The following is a 12,500-nucleotide window of genomic DNA, read 5'->3' as shown; positions in this document are numbered from 1 at the left end:
TGGAAATATGAATGAAGAAAAAGAGAAAACTGACCCCCCATTAAATAAGAAAAAGAAAATATGAGAAAATGCAAGAAAAGAGAATAAATGAAAGAAAACAGAGAAGTAAAAATAAAAATGCATATATATAAAGAAAGAAGAAAAACAAACCAGCAAAAAACAGAAAATGGGAAATGAAAAAAAAAACGAGAAAAATCAAGAGAAACCGAACAAAAAGAAAAAGGGAAAGACAAGAAAAAATCAAACAAAAGAAGTAAAAAATAAAAACGAGCGGAAGGAAAAAAAGGAAAATAATAAGAACGTAAAAAGCGGAGGAAGAGAAAGAAGAAACGGGTGAAAAATGAGAGAAAGAGAAAAGAAGAAATAGAAATAAAAAAATAAATAAAAATAGAAATACAGAAAAAACGGATGAAAAAAATGAGAGAAAGAGAAAAGAAGAAATAGAAAAATAAATAGAAATAGAAATACAGAGATAAACGGATGAAAAAAATGAGAGAAAGAGAAAAGAAGAAATAGAAAAATAAATAGAAATAGAAATACAGAGATAAACGGATGAAAAAAATGAGAAGAAAAAGAAGAAACAGAAATAGAAAAATAAATAGAAATATAAATACAGAGATAAACGGATGAAAAAAATGAGGAAAAGAGAAAAGAAGAAATAGAAATAAAAAAATATATAAAAATAGAAATACAGAGATAAGCGGATGCAAAAAAATGAGAAAAAAATAAAAATAAATAAAAATAGAAAAATAAATAAAAATAGAAATAGAGATAAACGGATAATAAAATGAGAGAAATAAAAAAAACAAAAAAGAAACATAAATGAGAATGAAATGCGAAAAATATGATAGAGAGAGAAGGAAGGGAGGGAAGAGGTAAGGAAGGCGGGAGAGAGAAAGGGAGAGAAGGAAAGAGAAAGAGGAAGGGAAGGATGAAGGGATGGAAAAGGAAAGAGAGACGAAGAGAAGGAAAGAGAAAGGGAGGAAACAAGGAAACAAGGGAAGCGGAGGAGGAAGAGAAAAGGAAAGAGAAGGAGAAGGTAAAATAGTAAAAGACGAGAAATTTAAAGAAAAAAGTGAAAAATGACAAAAAAGAATAAAAATGAAAAAGGAGCAAACTTAAAAAAGAAAGAAAACGAAGGAGAAGGAAAACGAGATCATTAAAGAAGAAAGTGAAAATGGAAAGTGAGAGAAAAAAAATGAAGAAAATGAAAATGAGATGATAATTAAATACAGAGAGAGAGAGAGAGAGAGAGAGAGAGAGAGAGAGAGAGAGAGAGAGAGAGAGAGAGAGAGAGAGAGAGAGAGAGAGAGAGAGAGAGAGAGAGAGAGAGAGAGAGAGAGAGAAAACGAGAGAAATTGAATGAGATAATGAAAATGAGATAGAGATAGATGAAAATGAGATAGTGAGAAACTGAAAATGAGATAGTGAGATAGATGAAAATGAGATAGTGAGATAATGAAAATGAGATAGTGAGATAGATGAAAATGAGATAGTGAGATAGATGAAAATGAGATAGTGAGATAGATGAAAATGAGATAGTGAGATAGATGAAAATGAGATAGTGAGATAATGAAAATGAGATAGTGAGATAGATGAAAATGAGATAGTGAGATAGATGAAAATGAGATAGTGAGATAATGAAAATGAGATAGTGAGATAATGAAAATGAGAGAGTGAGATAGATGAAAATGAGATAGTGAGATGGATGAAAATGAGATAGTGAGATAATGAAAATGAGATAGTGAGATAATGAAAATGAGATAGTGAGATAATGAAAATGAGATAGTGAGATAATGAAAATGAGATAGTGAGATAATGAAAATGAGATAGTGAGATAGTGAGATAATGAAAATGAGATAGTGAGATAGATGAAAATGAGATAGTGAGATAATGAAAATGAGATAGTGAGATAGATGAAAATGAGATAGTGAGATAATGAAAACGAGATAGTGAGATAATGAAAATGAGATAGTGAGATAATGAAAATGAGATAGTGAGATAATGAAAATGAGATAGTGAGATAGATGAAAATGAGATAGTGAGATAGATGAAAATGAGATAGTGAGATAATGAAAATGAGATAGTGAGATAGATGAAAATGAGATAGTGAGATAATGAAAATGAGATAGTGAGATAATGAAAATGAGATAGTGAGATAATGAAAATGAGATAGTGAGATAGATGAAAATGAGATAGTGAGAGATGAAAATGAGATAGTGAGATAATGAAAATGAGATAGTGAGATAGATGAAAATGAGATAGTGAGATAATGAAAACGAGATAGTGAGATAGATGAAAATGAGATAGTGAGATAGATGAAAATGAGATAGTGAGATAATGAAAACGAGATAGTGAGATAGATGAAAATGAGATAGTGAGATAGATGAAAATGAGATAGTGAGATAATGAAAACGAGATAGTGAGATAGATGAAAATGAGATAGTGAGATAGATGAAAATGAGATAGTGAGATAGATGAAAATGAGATAGTGAGATAGATGAAAATGAGATAGTGAGATAGATGAAAATGAGATAGTGAGATAGATGAAAATGAGATAGTGAGATAGATGAAAATGAGCCAAAGAAAAGGAGAAAAGAGAAAAATGAAAAGTAAAATAAAATCGATGAGAAAAAGAGAAAAAAGAGAAAAATATGTACCAAAAAGTAAAAAAAATAATAAGAAACACGAGAAATAAAAAAAAGAAATAAAGTCCTGAAAAAAAATAATAAAATGAGCGAAAGACAAAAAAAAAAACTAAGGGAATGAGAGAGAGAGAGAGAGAGAGAGAGAGAGAGAGAGAGAGAGAGAGAGAGAGAGAGAGAGAGAGAGAGAGAGAGAGAGAGAGAGAGAGAGAGAGAGAGAGAGAGAGAGATATATAGAGAGAGAGAGAGAGAGAGAGAGAGAGAGAGAGAGAGAGAGAGAGAGAGAGAGAATGGAAAAAAAAATAATGAGAATGACAACGAGGAAATGAATGAAAGAGAAAGAGAAAAAAGTGGGAGAGGAAGGGAGAGAGAGAGAGGGAGGAGGAGAGATGGGGGGGAGGCAACACACACACACACACACACACACACACACACACACACACACACACACACACACACACACACACACACAGGTAAGGAGGGAGGGACAGGTGATTAAAGGCCCTTCCACGGTCACAGGTAAATCCTTCGAAGGGGAGGAAGGGAGAAAGGGTGGGGGGGAGAGGGAGGGAAGGAGGAGGGGAGGGAAGGGAAGGAAATGAAAGGAGGAAGGGTATAAGAGGGGGAGGGAAAATGAGGAGAGGAGAGGGGGGTAGGGAGGGAAGAGGTATGGAAGGAGGGAGAGAGAAAGGGAGAGAAGGAAAGAGAAAGGAGGGAAAGAATGAAAGGAAGGGAAGGGGGGGGAGGAAGAGAAAGGGTGAGAATGAAAGGGGAAGGAAAAGGAAAGTGAAAAGAGAGAGGGAGAAGAGAGACGAGGAAGACAGAAAGGGAAGAGAAGGAAAGTGAAGGAAAGGAAAGGGAGGCAAAAAGTAGAGAGAAAGGGAGGGAAGGGAACGAGGATTGGAGAAAAGGGAGAGGAAGAAAAGAAGAAGAGGTGGAGAGGAAGGGAAGATGAGGGAGGGAGATAGGGGAGAGAGAGGAGGTAATGAGATAGAGGAGGAGGAAAAGAAGGGAGGGAACTGTAAAAGAAGGAGATAAGGGAGGAAGAGTGAAGGAAAAGAGAGAGAGAGAGAGAGAGAGAGAGAGAGAGAGAGAGAGAGAGAGAGAGAGAGAGAGAGAGAGAGAGAGAGAGAGAGAGAGAGAGAGAGAGAGAGAGAGAGAGAGAGAGAGAGAGAGAGCGAGAGAGCGCGAGAGAGAGAGAGAGAGAGAGAGAGAGAGAGAGAGAGAGAGAGAGAGAGAGAGAGAAGGAAAGGAAGGAAGGAAGGAATGGTAGGGAGGAGAGAGAGATATGGTGGAGGTAAGGGAGAGGGAAGGGGGAGGGAAAGTGAAGGAGGAGGAAAGGAGGGAAGGAGGGAAAGTGAAGGAGGAACGGAGAAACAATGGATGCGAGAGAGAGAGAGAGAGAGAGAGAGAGAGAGAGAGAGAGAGAGAGAGAGAGAGAGAGAGAGAGAGAGAGAGAGAGAGAGAGAGAGAGAGAGAGAGAGAGAGAGAGAGAGAGAGAGAGAGAGAGAGAGAGAGAGAGAGAGAGAGAGAGAGAGAGAGAGAGAGAGAGAGAGAGAGAGAGAGAGATGGAGGGAAAGGAGGAAAGGAGAATGGAGAAAGAGAGGGAAAGTGACGAAGGAGGAAGGGAGGGAAGGAAAAGAAAGGGAGGAGAAAGGGAGGGAGTGAAAGTGTGGAAGAGACTGACAGGAAGAGAAAGGAAGGAAGGAAGGAAGGAAGGAAGGAAGGAATGAGAGAAATAGAAGAAAGAATAAGGAAAGAAAGAAATATAATCAGTACAAAAGAAAAGAAAAAAAAGGAAGAGGAGAAAGAGGAGGAGAAAGAGGAGGAGGAGGAGGAGAAGGAGGACGAGGAAAGTAAGGAATAAATATACTTTTGAGCGAAAGATAAATGAGAGAAAGTGGAGAGAGAGAGAGAGAGAGAGAGAGAGAGAGAGAGAGAGAGAGAGAGAGAGAGAGAGAGAGAGAGAGAGAGAGAGAGAGAGAGAGAGAGAGAGAGAGAGAGAGAGAGAGAGAGAGAGAGAGAGAGAGAGAGAGAGAGAGAGAGAGAGAGAGAGAGAGAGAGAGAGAGAGAGAGAGAGAGAGAGAGAGAGAGAGAGAGAGAGAGAGAGAGAGAGAGAGAGAGAGAGAGAGAGAGAGAGAGAGAGAGAGAGAGAGAGAGAGAGAGAGAGAGAGAGAGAGAGAGAGAGAGAGAGAGAGAGAGAGAGAGAGAGAGAGAGAGAGAGAGAGATAGAGAGAGAGAGAGAGAGAGAGAGAGAGAGAGAGAGAGAGAGAGAGAGAGAGAGAGAGAGAGAGAGAGAGAGAGAGAGAGAGAGAGAGAGAAAGTGAAAGTAAATGAGAGAAACGATACAGAATACATATACAAGTTTAAACACACACACACACACACACACACACACACACACACACACAGTAGTAGTAGTAGCAATGAAAGAAGTAATGGTAATGAGAATAAGAGTAAGAAAGAGAATGATAATAATAATAATAATAATAATAATAATAATAATAATAATAATAATAATAATAATAATAATAATAATAATAATAATAATAATAATAATAACAGAAGAAATAATGATTGCAACATCTATTACAACCATTACTCCTGCTTGTCGCCCCTAATGCCTGCTGCAACATTTAATTTATCAGGTGAATCAGTTGGCATGAATCAGCAGGTAGTGTGATTAAAGATCTCTCTCTCTCTCTTATAATATAGGTTGTAATTTCTATTCTTTTATCTTTCTTTCCCTTCCTCACTTCCTCACTTTTTTTCTTTCCTTCGTTTTCTCTCTTTTAATGTTCAACCTTTAATAATCTTACTTTCTTAACATTTTTTATCTATTTATCTATTTCTCCCACGTACACACACACACACACACACACACACACACACACACACACACACACACACACACACACACACCTGTGGTTGTGGAAGTGGTGGTGGTGGAGGACGTGGTGGTGCTCTGGTGGTGGAGCAGGCCGGGGGAGGGGGACGGAAGGGGGGAGATGAGCCCGGGGGTGGAGGCGGGACTGAGGGTGGTGGTGGTGGAGGAGGTGGTGGTGGTGGAAGAGGTCTCAGGCGGGTACTGGTCATGGTTGTGGTGCAGGAAACTTGTTGCAGCATCGGAGAAACTCGTGTATTGTGACTCCTCCGTCGTGAAGGGCGAGTACTCAGCCGACGGGGAGAACAGGGAGTCGGGGGCCACGGATTCGAACCCTCGCTCATCAAACTCCTCCTTCTTTATCATTGCTCCTCCGCCTCCGCCTCCTCCTCCTCCTCCTCCTGACGCCGGGGAGGAGGAGGCATCGAAGAAGGAGAGGTTGAAGTCTGTGCTGGTATCGAACGTGACCTCGGGGTTGGTGACTTTGACCTCTGCTACCCCTCCGCCAAGGCCCCCCAAGCTCTGGTCGATTTTAAAGACGTCCATGGTTGAGGTTGACTTGAGTTTGGGTTGAGAGGGAGCTGGGTGGAGGGTGGGTTGTGGTTGGGTTGAGTTGAGAGGGGGTTGGTTTGAGGTTGGGTTGAGAGGGAGTTGGGTGAAGGCTGGGTTGTGGTTGGGTTGAGTTGAGAAGGGGTTGGTTTGTGGTTGGGTTGAAAGCGGGTTGGGTTGAGTTAGCTTGAATTGGGTTGAGGTTGAGAGGTTTAACGAGGGTTTGGAGACAGAAGAAGTTGTGGGAAAAGTGCAGAAAGGGGTAGAGTGAGGTTAGATTAGGTTACGTAAGGTAGATAGGTAAGGTAAGATAAGGTAAGGTCAGGTAAGGTAAGGCACGAGAAGGTAAGGTAAGGTAAGGCACGATAAGGTAAGGTAAGGTAAGGTCAGGTAAGGTAAGGCACGATAAGGTAAGGTAAGGTAAGGTCAGGTAAGGTAAGGCACGATAAGGCAAAGTAAGGTAAGGTCAGGTAAGGTAAGGCACGATAAGGCAAGGTCAGGTCAGGTAAGGTTAGGTTAGGCACAGTTGGTTAGGTTAAGTTTAAGTGAGATAAGACAAGGTAAGGTAGTGTAAGATAAGGTCAGGTAAGCTAAGGTAAGGTCAGGTAAGGTAAGGCACGATAAGGTAAGGTCAGGTAAGGTTAGGCACAGTTGGTCAGGTTAAGTTTAAGTGAGATAAGACAACGTAAGGTAGTGTAAGATAAGGTCAGGTACGGTAAGGTAAGGTCAGATCACGCAAGGTCAGGGAAGATAAGGTAAGGTAAGGTCAGGTAAGGTTAGGTTAGGCACAGTTGGTTAGGTTTGAGATAAGACACGGTAAGGTAGTGTAAGATAAGGTCAGGTACGGTAAGGTAAGGTCACGCAAGGTCAGGTAAGATAAGGTAAGGTAAGGTTAGATTATCTTATTTTTCTCTCTTCCTCTTTTTCCTTCTCTCTCCTCTCCCTTCCTCTCGTGATGTCTTCCTCTCACTCTTCCTCTCTCTCCCTCCTCCTCCTCCTCCTCCTCGTGATTCTTCTCCTCCTGCCGTTACTCCTCTCTCCTCTTCCTCCTCCTCCTCTTCCTCTAATCCTGCCTGTCTTCCTCTTCTTCTTCTGGTACTCCTTCACTTTTCACTTCTCTTCCTCCTTTTCCTCCTCTTCCTCCTTTTCCTCCTCTTTCTCCTCTTCCTCTTCCTCTTGGGGTCAGCACTGCGTTAGGTCATCTTGCGCCGCGCTCAGGTGGAGGATGATGGGCCCCGTGTGAGTCTGTGTGTGTGTGTGTGTGTGTGTGTGTGTGTGTGTGTGTGTCAGGGTATTTCACAGGACACCATCACATTAACTGCCACTATCACTGTCACTGCCATTACTAACAGCGGCGGCGAAGTAGTAGTAGTAGTAGTAGTAGTAGTAGTAGTGGTAGTAGTAGCGACTGTACGGTGATAGAAGTGGCCGGGAGAATGACGCCCACTACAACCACTACTACGATTGGTGCTGCTGCCACTTCAACACCACCAACACCACTGCGTACACACCACACCACCACCACTGGAGCGCCGCAACACACGCACGCACACACACGCTGCCGCCACTGGCCTGCCCAACCAACTGCCAACACTCTCAGCGCTGGCGGAGTTTTTACGAAGTCCCGTTGGAAGAGGAGGAAGAGGAGGAGGAGGAGGAGGAGGAGGAGGAGGCAGTACAGGTGAGAGAGGTAGGTAGGGAGGCCGCGGGAAGGAGGAGGAGGAGGAGGAGAGGGAGGAGTAGCGTAGGAATGGAGGAAGGGAGGTAAGGAGGAGAAGGAACGGGGAGGTAGTACTGGAGGAGAGAGAAAGAGAGAGGAGAGAGAGGAGAGAGAGGAGAGGGAGAGGGGGAGGGTAGTTGATAAGGAAGGGAGGAGGAGGAGGAGGAGGAGCAGGAGGCAGATGCCCACCTCCTCCTCCTCCCCTCCATCCCTCCTCCACTCTCCTTCCTACCTGACATCCCACCTTACCTTACCACCTCCTCCTCCTCCTCCTCCTCCTCCTCCTCCTCCTCCTCCTCCTGTTGTTGGGTCAATGAACGATGCGATGGTAGACAAATCCTCTAAGAGCTGAGTTTGCCGACTGCACCCTCCTCCTCCTCCTCCTCCTCCTCCTCCTCCTTCTCCTCCTCCTCCTCCTCCTTTCCTCCATTCTTACCATTCCCTTCCTTACCCTTTACCCCCCTCCTCCCCTCTTCCTCCTCCTCCTCACCTCCCTTTCCTTCCTTACAATCCTCCTCCTCCTCCTCCTCCTCCTCCTCCTCCTCCTCCTCCTCTTCCTTTCCTCCATTCTTACCATTCCTCACCCTCACCCTCCTCCCTTCCTCCTCCTCCCTCCTCTCTCCTTCCAATCCTCCTCCTCCTCCTCCTCCTCCTCCTCCTTTCCTCCATTCTTACCATTCCCTTCCTTACCCTTTACCCCCCTCCTCCCCTCTTCCTCCTCCTCCTTACCTCCCTTTCCTTCCTTACAATCCTCCTCCTCCTCCTCCTCCTCCTCCTCCTCCTCCTCCTCCTCCTCCTCCTCCTCCTTCTTCCTTTCCTCCATTCCTTACCCTTTACCCCCCTCCTCCCCTCTTCCTCCTCCTCCTTACCTCCCTTTCCTTCCTTACAATCCTGCTCCTCCTCCTCCTCCTCCTCCTCCTCTACCTCCTCCTTCATTCTGCCTATTCCCTTCCCTACTGTCAACCTCTGCTTAGCTCCTCCTCCTCCTCCTCCTCCTCCTCCTCCTCTGTCAATATAGCGACAAAAATCACAGTCACTCTTCTATCTCATCTCTCTCTCGGAAAAGGGAGGAGGAAAAAGATGAAGAAAAAGAGAAAAAAGAAGAAAGAGGATGAAGAAGAGGAAGGAAATTAATAATGAAAGGAAAATAAAGGAAAATGGGAAGAGAGAGAGAGAGAGAGAGAGAGAGAGAGAGAGAGAGAGAGAGAGAGAGAGAGAGAGAGAGAGAGAGAGAGAGAGAGAGAGAGAGAGAGAGAGAGAGAGAGAGAGAGAGAGAGAGAGAGAGAGAGAGAGAGAGAGAGAGGAGAGAGAGGAGAGGAGGGAGACAAAGGGGGAGGAGGGAAAGGGGGGAGGAAGGGTGAGAGTGGCGTAGAAATGGAGTTAGAAGAGAAGGAGAGGAAGGGAGGGAAGGAGGAGGAGGAGGAGTAAGGAAAGAGGCAGAGAAGGAAGAAGAGAAGGAGTTTAAGAATAGGGAAGGAGAGAAGGAAGAGGAAGGAAGGGAGGGAAAGAAGGAAGGAGGAATAAAAAGGAGAGAAAACCATAGCAGGGGAAGGAAGGAAGGAAGGGAGGGAAGGAAGGAGAAATAAGGAGAGAAAACCATAGAAGAGGAAGGAAGGAAGGGAGGAGGAGGGAGGGAAGGAAGGAGGAATAAGAAGGAGAGAAAAGCATAGAAGAGGAAGGAAGGAAGGGAGGGAGGGAGGGAGGGAAGGAAGGAGGAATTAGAGGGAGAGAAAAGCATAGAACAGGAAGGAAGGGAGGGAGGGAGGGAGGGACGGAAGGAGGAATAAGTAGAGAAAAGCATAGAAGAGAGAGGAAGGGAGGGAGGAGGGAGGGAGGAAGGAAGGAGAGAAAACCATAGAAGAGGAAGGAAGGAAGGAAGGAAGGGAGGGAAGGAAGGAGGAATAAGGAGAGAAAACCATAGAAGAGGAAGGAAGGAAGGAAGGGAGGGAGGGAAGGAAGGAGGAATAAGGGAGAGAAAACCATAGAAGAGGAAGGAAGGGAGGAAGGGAGGGAGAAGGAGGAAGGAGAGAAACCATAGAAGAGGAAGGAAGGGAGGGAGGGAAGGAAGGAGGAATAAGGAGAGAAAAGCATAGAAGAGGAAGGAAGGGAGGGAGGGAAGGAAGGAGGAATAAGAGGGAGAGAAAAGCATGGAAGAGGAGGAGGAGGAGGAAGGAGGAATAAGAAGGAGAGAAAAGCATAGAAGAGGAAGGGAGGGAGGGAGGGAGGGAGGGAAGGAAGGAGGAATTAGAGGGAGAGAAAAGCATAGAAGAGGAAGGAAGGAAGGAAGGGAGGGAAGGAAGAATAAGGAGAGAAAAGCATAGAACAGGAAGGAAGGAAGGGAGGGAGGGAGGGAAGGAAGGAGGAATTAGAGGGAGAGAAAAGCATAGAAGAGGAAGGAAGGAAGGAAGGGAGGGAGGGAAGGAAGGAGGAATAAGGAGAGAAAACCATAGAAGAGGAAGGAAGGAAGGAAGAGAGGGAAGGAGGAATAAGGAGAGAAAACCAAAGAAGAGGAAGGAAGGAAGGGAGGGAGGGAGGGAAGGAACGAGGAATAAGAGGGAGAGAAAAACATAGGAGAGGAAAATGGAAGAGGAGGTAGAGGGAGGGATATGGAGGAGGAGGAGGAGGAGGAGGAGAAGCATAGGAAGAGAAGAGCATAGGAAGGAAAGGAATGAGGAGGGGGGAATGGGGAGGGAGGGGGGGATCGAGTAGACTAAAGGGAGGGGGAAGGGGGGAGGGGAGGATTGACGGAAGGGGCGGGGGTGTAGGGGGGGGGGGAGTAGGGGGCGGGGGTGAAGGGGGCGGGGGGTGTAGCGGGGGGTGGACCAATGGGCGGGCCGCGTGTGGTGACGTCATCGTGTGGTTCCCGTGTACCGTAAGGCGTGAACAGGCACCTCCCCCCCCTCATGTGGGTCACTACTTACACGGCTACTTACTGATACTGACACGGGTACTGACACTGATAGACGAATACTATTGACACTGATACTACTAACGATACTACTAACACTGCTACTACTAACTATACTACTAACACTGCTACTACTAACGATACTACTAACACTTCTACTACTACCACTGATACTACTAACGATATTACTAACACTGATACTACTAACACTAATTCTACTAACATTGATACTACTAACGATACTACTAACGATACTAGTAACACTGCTACTACTAACGAGATTACTAACACTGATACTACTAACGATACTACTAACACTGATACTACTAACGATACTACTAACACTGATACTACTAACACTAATTCTACTAACACTGATACTACTAACACAGATACTACTAACGATACTACTAACACTGATACTACTAACGATACTACTAACACTGCTACTACTAACGATATTACTAACACTGATACTACTAACGATACTACTAACACTGATACTACTAGCGATACTACTAACACTGATACTACTAACATTGATACTACTAACACTAATTCTACTAACACTGATACTACTAACACAGACACTACTAACGATACTACTAACATTGATACTACTAACATTAATTCTACTAACACTGATACTACTAACACTGACACTACTAACAATACTACTAACACTGATACTACTAACGCTATTACTAACACTGATACTACTACCACTAACGATATTACTAACATTGATACTACTAACACTGATACTACTAACACCAACACTACTAACACTGATACGTCTAACGATACTACTAACACTGATTATAGTAACACTGCTACTACTAACACTGATACTACTAACACGATACTACTAACACTGACAGTACTAACATTGATACTACTAACACTACTAACACGATACTACCAACACTTATGCTACCAACGATACTACTAACGATACTACTAACACGATACTACTAACGATACTACTAACACTGATAGTACTAACAACGGTACTACTAACACGGATTTTTAAGAACACTGGTGCTACTAACACGCTACTACTAACACTGATGCTACTAACACTAATACTACCATTAACACTATCACTATTCCCCACTAACTTATACTACTAATGTCGATACTATACTGATACTAACACTGGTACTGACACTAATACTACTAAAACGACACTACTGACGATACTACTAACACTGATGCCACTAACGATACTACTAACACTGATACTATTAACGACACTACTAACGATACGACTAACGATACTACTGACACGGATACTACTAACGATACTACTAACACTGATATTACTAACACTGACACTACTAGCACGATACTACTAACACTGATGCTACTAACGATACTACTAAAACTGATACTACTAACGACACAACTAACGCTGATACTACTAACGATACTACTAACACGATTTTACTAACGATACTACTAACACTGATACTACTAACGATACTACTAACACGATTTAACTAACGATACTACTAACACTGATACTACTAAAGATACTACTAACACTGGTACTACTAACGATACTATTAACACGATATTACTAACACTGATGCTACTAACACGACATTAATAACGATACTTTTAATACTGATACTAACAACTACTAACTGACACTAACCCTGATACTAACCCTGGTACTAACTGATACTAACGCTACTAATACTAACTACTAACCTTGATGCTTTCACTGATACTAACGCTACTAACATTTCTACTAAGACTATTATAACCACTACTCACAATGATACTAAA

General features: G+C 43.3%; 1 protein-coding gene and 1 long non-coding RNA gene across 4 annotated transcripts in view; one reads left to right on the top strand and one right to left on the bottom strand.

Moving 5' to 3' along the window:
- The window catches only part of LOC126999239 (ecdysone-induced protein 78C-like), a 174,458-nt gene that overhangs the window by 45,604 nt on the left and 116,354 nt on the right, over positions 1–12,500 (bottom strand). Inside the window, exon 1 of one of the 3 annotated variants that reach the window (XM_050861625.1) lies at positions 5,568–6,408. The exons of the other annotated variants lie outside the window; for them this stretch is intronic. Coding sequence (XP_050717582.1) covers positions 5,568–6,075 — 508 coding nt within the window. The 5' untranslated portion in view covers positions 6,076–6,408. Of the gene's footprint in view, positions 1–5,567; positions 6,409–12,500 lie in introns of those variants that run through there. 3 annotated transcript variants of the gene reach the window in all.
- LOC126999241 (uncharacterized) lies at positions 6,240–7,781 on the top strand. Its single transcript, XR_007753162.1, has 3 exons — positions 6,240–6,383; positions 6,424–6,513; positions 6,554–7,781. It is a non-coding gene; the product is annotated as an uncharacterized LOC126999241 (long non-coding RNA).

Source organism: Eriocheir sinensis, chromosome 16 (genome assembly GCF_024679095.1).
Source record: "Eriocheir sinensis breed Jianghai 21 chromosome 16, ASM2467909v1, whole genome shotgun sequence".
NCBI classification, from domain to species: Eukaryota; Metazoa; Arthropoda; class Malacostraca; order Decapoda; family Varunidae; genus Eriocheir; species Eriocheir sinensis.
The sequence above is the reverse complement of the archived record's forward strand: the minus strand, read 5'-3'. Positions and strand labels throughout refer to the sequence as shown.